We start from the raw sequence: 10297 nt of genomic DNA on the forward strand, positions 1-10297 counted from the left end.
CTCTTGAAAGTCACTTCTTTCCTCCCAGTCACCAAACTCAGTGCCCTCTTCCTATTCTAGTATCCTTGAGCTATTTGCAAGAAAAAGAAAACTAGCTGTGTTCCTTTTGCTATGCACTTAGCCCACTAAGATTTTTACTGATTAGGAAACTAAGGCTCAGGAAGATTGAGTAGATTGTTTATATTCATATCATCGTTAAGTTGCAGAACCATGGCTTGGTCCCTGTCCTAAAAATGATGCTCTTTCCATCATACTGCATAATTGCACTAGACACCCTGTTCTTTAACTCAAAGGCTCTTGGCCTCTGGAACATTATTCTATCCTTTTCTTCATTACTCCCTTACTGATATTTCTTATCCAGGATCCTGAATCTGTATCTTCAACCCTCACTTTTAAAATATATCCTATTACATTACCAACTACCTACTATGCCTTTCTAGTTATATCTGTCATCACCTAAAATTCAACATTTCTAAAAGCTAACTCATCACTGTTTTCTTCAAATCAATGCGCTCTATGACTTTTTTTACCTATTATTTTCTGTCATTTCCCTCTTCATCTAAGCCAGAGCCATCAGCTGTCTTTCACTTTTCACTGTCACATGGCTTGATAGCCAGCATATTTATCAAGTTATTTTCATATATGTAGCATATTTCTAGTGCTTTTTCATATGTTCAAACCTGGACAGTGGTACAGCCTACTATCTATTTATTGAGTGCTCTGCTGAATGGCCCACTGTCTAGTTTTTCTTTCGTTATTTCTCTTTATATTGCTGCCAAATTCACATTGTAGCCCATTGCTTCATCAGGTTTAAAAGCCTTCAGAGGCTTCCAGTTAGATTTAGGATAGAGAATAAACTTCTTACCCTAAAATACAGCGCTATTTCTGTCACTGTCATAGTCTGGTTGTAGACTTACTCTCCAACCCAAAATATTTCCCCCTCCTTCCTAAAAATAGTTTTTAAAAATTTTATATTACTTTTGCTCATATAATATAGTATTAACTGGAGCATTCTTCTCCCGTGTTCTCCTCATTCAGAGCTGTCTAAACCCCTTACGTTCCTTGTCTAAACCCCTTACATTACTTCAGTCTAATCTCTAGCAGGAAACCTTATCCAATTGTCCTATCCCATAGTGACTTTTTTTCCTTTCAGTGAACTACTGAAACACTTTTCATAAGCATTCATTTAGATTTTCTTCTACTGCCATGTACTATTGATGTACCTTGGCACAAGTGTGTATTCTAGATGTTTATGTACGTGTCTTATTGCCACATATAAACTTAAATTTTCTTAGGGCAAAACTGTGTTACACTACTCAGTGTCTATCACTGAATACCTTGCCTATCACACCTTGTGTTTAATATATTTCAAAAATAAAATGTAGACAATGTTAATGTATTAGTTCATGTTTTAAAAAACATTTTAAAGCAGATATATATATGTAAATATGCATAGATACACATATATCTATTTTACAAGCTAGTCTTTAGGCATTCATGTTTCTATCTAAATGTAAAGTGAACTGGATACTTTTTTTAAAAAAAATCAAATGACTATGAAATTTATAATTAGTAGCATGAACATTATTTACCAGTTTATTTTCCCAAGAAATATGAGGCCTAATATCTATTTTAATAAGAGGAATTTTATTTACCCCACTGTAACTATCCTTTAAAACTTTTTTTTTTTAAATATATTTTGGCTAATAGTTTCCTTTCACCTGACAAGAGCTGATCTCTGTGCTTGGAGATAACTGAGATCAATCATGATAGTTTCAGCCCATTATAGTACTGACACCATCATGATTCATCTCAGAGTTATCTGACAAAACTGTCTCAGAATTCTCCCCACATGCAAAAAAAGGAACTACATTATGACTGCAACAATTTAGATAATTCTAAAAGTTGAACAGAGTTGCAAATGGGAGTTAAAATGTGTATAGATTAAACAGTCAAATTTAAGTAGTTCTGAGTTTGAAGCTTAATCTTATTTTGAAAATGTAAAAACAACAACAACAAAAATTGAATCAAGCAAAGACAAATGATTGGTCTTTGAACAGCTCAACTGAAATTACAAGGATTCCCTTCCTTATGTGGTACTAACCTGTCTGCCTGTAAGTGACATTTCCTGACTTTACTTCTATACTCATCTAGGATAGGGATTTGTAACCTGCGCTCCTTAGATGGAATTCAATTTCTGTTTTAAAAAATGTGTACTTGCATTATTCTGGGAAGAAGTTCTGTGACTTTCCTAGTACTCAAAAGGGTCCATAACCCCCCAAAAGAGCTTAACATCTTCACTACCACTACACACATCTTTTCTCTTGTCCTTGTGACACAGCCTTTTAGATATCCTAAAGTCTTAATCTTTTCTTCTTTCCTAAGTATGTCTTCTTCTCTGACCTAATACTCCTGCATCCCTCAGCTCTTTCTTACATAACATGAATTCTACACCCTTCAACAATCTCACTGGGTCTTGATTTCCTTTATCCAGATAAGTCCTAATTTGTCAGTATGCCTCATAAAAGGTGACACACAAAATTGGAAACTTTTATAGTCAATTATGTAGACTATACTGAGCTACAACCTTCCTTCTTTAGAATACTATATATATATTAATCTAGACTCATGATTTCCTTTGCATGTGAGACACTGCACAGATGCCCATGCACATACACACTGCTCTGAGTTCTAGTCCTGACTAATCACTGATATGCTATGTGGTCTAGGAGTTTCCCTACCATTCTTCTAAAATTTTACTTTTAAAAATGCTTATACCACTTACTAAACAAATGTATAGTTATTCAACAGACCTCATGCTGTGGTATTTTTTTATATTTAATTGTAGGTTGGTGTGAAAGTGATTGCAGTTTTTTGACATTACTTTTAATGGCAAAAACCCGCAATCACTTTCACACCAATCTAAAATATAAGAAGATGAGAATTTGGATGACTTCCAACTTGCTTATTAGAGACAGTTATAATCTGGTCTCTTGTCTTTTTGTATTTGTTATTCCTTTACCATTCACTTTGGTAGCCCTTCTAAAGTAACCTTCCTCTCCAAAGGAATCCCAAGCTTGAAGCTGATGCCTCTTTTCCTCATAAAACCAATAGAGTTGGCTTATTTCAAACTGTGTTCCCAGTTTCCAGAATTGAATTTAACAATTCTTTGTGCTCATGCCTGCTCCTATGTATTTGATTGATTTGGGAGAACTCAGGTTAGATTAGATGTAAAATTCTCAAAATGTGTTTTTTATAAAACAGAATATGGCTAACAGTGTATTTTTATGATGTTTACATGAGGCAAATACCAATGTTCATTTATAACTAAGTATCACCAAATGATATTAAAGTGGCATAGATTACATAACTAGAGAATTAGATATCATTAATGTATAGTATTAGTAGGTTTGTTTATTTTGCACAATTTTTAAAAAGTAGCTTAGCATTAGTTCTACATCTCAGATACTGATTTAGGTATGAATAAAGAATCTATTAAATAATACTTAATTGACATTGTTTTTAATCATTTCAATTAAAGTTAAATACTGGAAATAATTCTAAAATATTGTTACCCTTCTACACTGAGGAATTTTGGAAGCAATTAAACCTGACTTTTGCTAAGCAGATTGAGTATACAGTCAACTCTCGATTATTCAAACTAATGAAGGAAAGGATAGAACAAACATTAATGGTTTTCTAGTTGCTGCCCCCTCGGACAGTTGATGAAAGCCTCATTCCAAAGAAGTATTTTGGCTTTCCATCTTATCATATTACATTTTCTAGTCCTTGTATTCAGGATTTAGTCTGAAATACAGGTTACAACAGAGTTGACGAGAAAGTTTCACGTTACCACATTTTGCTTTTCTTCATGTACATTTTTAAAATCAGTGCCTTAGCATTGCTTTTGTATTATTAAAATTCACATGAAATTTGATCAAATTGCTAGTAGGCTATTATGTTGATGGCTCATAAAGTTAGTTTTATATAAAAAGCCTTATCTTTGAATTACAACTTACAGATAATTATAACCTTTCAAAAGCATTACCTCGTGGTACCTAACTACTTAAAAAAAAGTTTGCCGTAAAAGTTTTATGAGAACGTTTTTATCTTGAAAAGGTTTTTATAGATATTCTTCCAACTTTTAAAATTCTTAATGTGTGTAATATTTCTGAGTACTATGTAAGTGTTTGTAAAGTGAAGAAATGCCAAAGGAATTTATGTGTGAAAACATTATGTTGTGTGTATATAATACGTCATTTTCTCTACCAATTAGCGGCACATAGTGTGCTAGTATCCAGACATAAGTATTCATGGGAATGCATGTATCTGGATAACTGCAAGTTGAAATAAACCCACCTGCCTTTTATTTCAATAACTGCACATTCAAATCCAGCTAAGACATTTATTTGAATGTGACCTCTGTATATGTGAGAGAATACTGTTTTCAGCATTTGATTTTTTTTGTTGTTGGTGGTGTTTTGTTGTTGGTGGTTTAAATCTAAAGTAGGTAAAAACTTATGGGTAATGCTTCTCTGGAAAACTTTGCATGCAGAGAAAAGGAAATTCAAAGATAAATTCTATGAAAAACACTGAATTGTTTTGTCTTAATATGTTTTCCCTCAGTGTGTATTGTAGCTAGGTTCTTGTAGAATATAGCAATGTTTAAAGCCAAAGTAGTACAACCTATAAATTGGCCTGGAGTTGGGCCTCCTTTAAGTTAAATAATTTAATATTTTTCTTCCAGAATAAAATCACTAGTCTTTCATTTGGAGTATTTTTTTAATAAAAAAACTATTTCCTTGAAAGGCATACTACAATATATATGTGAACTTTTAAGAAATCATGTGTTCTATTAGACATCAGAAGTGTTTGTTACAAAGCTTGTTTTATGTCTGTATTGTGGTTTCATCTGCAGCCCCCTTCCCCAAATTAGGCCATATTTCTGTATAGTTAGTTTTACCTGACATGAGCCAGAAAATTAAATAAGATTTCTTTAACAGTCTTAACTTTGAATTTCCTGCTTTTCATTGCATGTAAACTATCAACCACAAACAATAATTTCAGTCCAAGTTCTAGCTTGTATTTTGCATGATAAAGCTACAAAAAGTCTATTAATACTGGAAACAATTTATAGCTACTCTTCTGCTATTGCTTAATTGTTAAAATATATAAATAAAGAGCAATTTTATTTATGTGGACTTGTCTTTCTGCTTTAGGGAGTGAACTACTTTATGTCCAAGGGTATCCTAGATGATTCGCCAAAGGAAATAGCAAAGTTTATCTTCTGTACAAGAACACTAAATTGGAAAAAACTGAGAATCTATCTTGATGAAAGGTAAAGACAAAAATTAACTTTTCATCCAAAATGAGTTGAGTAATGTTTTTGATGAGTTAAGTTTTACTTTAATACTGCATAATAATCATCTGGTTGCAAAATTGAGTAAAGACAGGGAAAAGATTCCTATATCTCATACATCATTTCTTTTGTGAGCTTTAACTTGTTGATGAGGAAGTTACCATTTTAAAAGTAAAAGTCCACACAAAATGGAAGCCCAACGTCTTTGTAGTAGCAAACCAAAACAAAATATTTTTCAGGAATCTGCAACCCTGATTTTTTAAAAGTAGCCATAATCTAAGTGTTTATATTGGTAAAAATTCTGAATTACGAAATTATCCATATAAAAAAGCTAGTACAAAGACAGATTATGGTCATAAACCCCAAATCCTAGGGATATAAGGTATATATATTTGCATGTAGACAGTATACAGAAATGTCATGTTCAAGTGAGAAAATTATGAAAATGTAACATTTAGCAGTGTTTTACACAGAGATGATGGTTACTATGCTGTTCTGATTTGATAGTTATTCATTTGTACACTTTACTTTTGGTTATTAATGAACTTAAATTTGGGGACAACGTTTTGATGCCACATAACTGAACCACCATTTTTAAAATTATAACTCTCATGCGAATCTAATGTATGGCTTCAAAATATGTTTACCTTCATTGTAATTCTCAAACTTTTGTATATCTCAATATTTTTAAAGAACAATCTGTAAATGTTCATAATATTCCAGAAACTTTGCTAGAGTAGTAGTACATGGATGATTAAGATATAATCCCTGTCATCAAGAAGTTCATAGTCCAGCATACTGGTCATTGAAACATGTAAAGATGACATCATTAAGTTTTTTTTAAATCTTTAAGTACTAAGTACCTAAGGATAGGCAGGGGTTTTTTTCTTTCTTTTCCCTTTCTTTCTTTCTTGTTTCTTCTTCTTCTTTTTTTTTTTTTTTTTTTTTTTTTTTTGTGAAGAACCAGATCTTTTTGTAAATATTTTAGGTTTTGTGGGTCATATGATCTTTGTCACAGCTACTTAAAACTCTGCCATTCTGTGGTGAAAGCAGATATAGACAATACATAAACTAGTGTGAATGTGTTCTAATAAGCTGTATTTACAAAAGCAGGCAGCAGGCCAGATTTGGCCCAGTTGCTGTAGTTCGCCTATTCCTGTTATATGCAATTGGTAGAAGTTGAAGATAATGATCATATAATCATGACTGAGTTCAATAAGAATTGAAGGCCATTGTAACAAAGTTTCACTCTATATTGGAATGCTAGTGATTTTTTTTAAAAATTACATATACACACACAAATATTTATATTATAGCAAATAAGCTAAATGTATATCAATGGGATTGTTGCGTCCATTAAATAGGATACTGTGAAGCCACTAAAAATAACGTAGGTGGATCTAGGTATAAAGATATACAAAGCTGTCCACAATATACTATGTGAAAAAAGCAAAAAAAAATTCTAAAACAATATATAGCGTACGTAGGCATTCTTAAAAGTCTGTGTAAATAGTTTTTACCTCTGAAGATGTGAATTGGTGTAGGTGGAGACTTTCATTACTTTCATAATTTGAAAAATAAACAATTCTATTGCTATTTGGATTTAGCCAAGAAGACACTTAAAAATAAGTTGTTCATTTTAATACTAGAGAATTCCTTTTTTTTCATTATAGAGGTAAAATTAGGTTTTACCTTGTTTGATTTTGTTATAAACTACTCATGAGGGATTTCAAAGTTAACGTCTTAAATAATCATACTTAGATTTTTTTAATATTGGGAATTATGCATACTTCTGTAGGACTAACTGATCTAGTAATCAATAATAAGGTATTTTTATCCAAAAAATGGAAATTTGTTATTTTTTTCTTACCGTTTTTTTAATGAAGAAAAGTTAAAGCTGTGCCTTTTTTTCTTTCTATAGGAGAGATGTCTTGGATGACCTTGTAACATTGCATAATTTTAGAAATCAGTTCTTGCCAAATGCACTGAGAGAATTTTTTCGTCATATCCATGCCCCTGAAGAGCGTGGAGAGTATCTTGAAACTCTTATAACAAAGTTCTCACATAGATTCTGTGCTTGTAACCCTGATTTAATGCGAGAACTTGGCCTTAGTCCTGGTAAGAATATATATATTAATAGTACATCACCCCATGCCCACTTTTAGGTAAAAACAGAGACATACGAGACATTTGTCTCACTGTGGGGAAAAATATTCTCAGTAATTACAAATACTTGTTTTACTGTTTGTAGCAGTGACTACTTCATCATTTATGTGAGCTTAGAAAAAACAGTTTGTCATAGCTATGGTGTGCGTGTGTTTGTGTGTATATAAATACACATAACTATGTATACATAGTCATTTATATTTTTTATATATTACATAAAAATTTATATATTACAAATTTGTATATATTCAAATGTCTATTGGACATGCATATAGACATATATATAGACATATAGGCATTTGTATATATACATTTGTTACATATGTCTGTATGTCTATGTATGTATATATAGATATTTGTATATATAAATTTGTAATATATATTTGTACATATGTATATATAGACATTTGTACATATTTAAATTTGTAAATACATATATATACATTTGTATATATGTTTATACATATATGCATAGACATAGCTATCATGCATGTATGTGTATGTGTATATATGTATATATACATATAATTTCTTAGAATACATATAATACACATATTACATAGAATGCATATACATAAAATATGTATGCAATATAAGCAGTCTTTTTCCTTCCAGATGCTATCTACTGTGATACTCTTTGATTCTACTTTCCATTAAAACAGTATATGTGTGTGTATATATGTGTGTGTGTATATATGCACACAACTATACACATATATACATACATGTACATATATATTCACACACACACATACTGTTTTAAGAAGAAAGTTAGACTTAGCTACATAAGTTCTTTAAGAAACTATTCTTGTTTGGGTGTTAGGTATTTCTACTAGTCTAATTGAAAACTTGAGAAATTATTTTTAAAGCTTTTAATAATCTGCATATCATAGGTAGCACCACTTTTCACTAAAATTTGTTTTTAATACAACTGGTTTTCATTATTTGTGTGTACTTCTATCTATATGTGTATGTTTATGTGCATATGATATAGCCTGAATCTCCTACATATTTTTTCAATTGGTATAGCTTATCTTTCCATATCAAAAATTTTATTGTGCTTATCTTATTAAACAGATATTACAAAACTGTTCCTGTCATGTGAAATTTGTTGAGCATGCTTTACATGACATAATGTTCAACTTGGCTTTCTTAAGACTGCAGGATTCCAAAATATCAGCTCCATAGTAGTAGAACTATCATGATATTTGTTACTATTTTAATATTAAACATCAAATATTACCCTAAGCATATATAAAATCTTGTTGCATGGTGCTCAGGTGTAGCAGTCTTTTCCCTAAAGATTTACTTTAAAAATTAACATGTAAATTCCACAGACCTTTATAACATGTATCTTAAATGAGAATATTAATAATCTTTTGAGTTATTTACATTTTATTTTCTAGTACCAGATTAATACGTTTTCTTGTCATTAAAGATGCTTTCCAATTAAATTGGGTTTTTGTAAAAGCATTCTATATAAATTTTTTTTAGAAAGAGGAGCTAAATACTGACAGTACAAATGTATTTTATGGATGTTTGAATAGAAATATCACATTTGAAAGCAAAGACAAAATAAAGGCAATTCTAAATTTTTTAAATCTAGAATGAATTTTTACTGTACACTCCTAAACTGTTCTAAAGTTATTTTGAAATGAAGGAAATACATGCTTAATTAGTATTAAGATAGGATGATAACCATCCTGGTTTGCTCAGGACTGAGTTTCCCAGGATGACACGACTTCCAATGCAAAACTGGGAAGAGCCTAGACAAACTGCATGGACTAGTCACTCTGTATTTATGAGCTAATCTTGATCTCTTGAAATTATCAACATTTTTGCCTTACATTATGTCCTTGGAATCATATTTTGTAAACCAACTAATAATTTGAACTGTTTCTTTTTCCTTCCAGATGCTGTCTATGTACTGTGCTACTCTTTGATTCTACTTTCCATTGACCTCACTAGCCCTCATGTGAAGAATAAAATGTCAAAAAGAGAATTTATTCGAAATACCCGTCGCGCTGCTCAAAATATTAGTGAAGATTTTGTAGGGCATCTTTATGACAATATCTACCTTATTGGCCATGTGGCTGCGTAAAAAGCACAGTTGCTAGGACTTCAAGTTTTTACTTCAGACTAAAGCTACCCAAGGACTTAGCAGATATGGGGGTTACATCAGTGCTGGTCATTGTAGCCTGAGTATACAATCAAGCTTCAGTGTGCAACCTTTTTTTCTTTTGCCATTTTCTATTTTAGTAATTTCCTTGGGGAACTAAATAATTTTACAGAATTTTTCCTAATTTTGTTTATCATGTTTTGCACAAAGCAGAGCCATTGTCTAACACAGCTGTTAAAGAATGATAAACTGACATTATACTCTAAAAGATGGTGTATTTGTGCATTAGATTTGCCTGAAAAACTTTATCCATTTCCATTCTTTATACAAATACCATGTAATGTGTACATATTTAACTAAAGAGATTTATAGTCATAATTATTTTATTGTAAAGATTTTAACTAAAGTTTTTCCTTTTCTCTCAAACTGAGTTCTGAAATTTATTTGATTCTGATCTGAGACTATTCTCTTCTTAAAAGTTAGATCTGACTTCAGATAGAAACCAATACCAGCTTCCTTTTCCTTTAAACTTTGAAGAGTGTTGATTTGTTACTATATTACTATGCAAAACTGGCAGTTATTTTTATAATATAAATTTATAATTTGTTTTTTTATTTTAAAAACTGGGTTAATCAAGTCTCAGTCAGTCCTTT

General features: G+C 31.2%; 1 protein-coding gene across 2 annotated transcripts in view; it reads left to right on the forward strand.

Annotated features, from left to right (window-relative positions):
• Positions 1 to 10070, forward strand: part of LOC105466648 (F-box protein 8) — a 54190-nt gene extending 44120 nt beyond the window's left edge. For both annotated transcript variants that reach the window (XM_011715719.3, XM_011715720.2), the window contains 3 exons: positions 5220 to 5338; positions 7281 to 7477; positions 9439 to 10070. In XM_011715719.3, coding sequence (XP_011714021.1) covers positions 5220 to 5338; positions 7281 to 7477; positions 9439 to 9626 — 504 coding nt within the window. In that variant the 3' untranslated portion in view covers positions 9627 to 10070. The remainder of the gene's footprint in view (positions 1 to 5219; positions 5339 to 7280; positions 7478 to 9438) is intronic.
• Positions 10071 to 10297: the final 227 nt, after the last annotated feature.

Source organism: Macaca nemestrina, chromosome 3, assembly GCF_043159975.1.
Source record: "Macaca nemestrina isolate mMacNem1 chromosome 3, mMacNem.hap1, whole genome shotgun sequence".
NCBI lineage: Eukaryota > Metazoa > Chordata > Mammalia > Primates > Cercopithecidae > Macaca > Macaca nemestrina.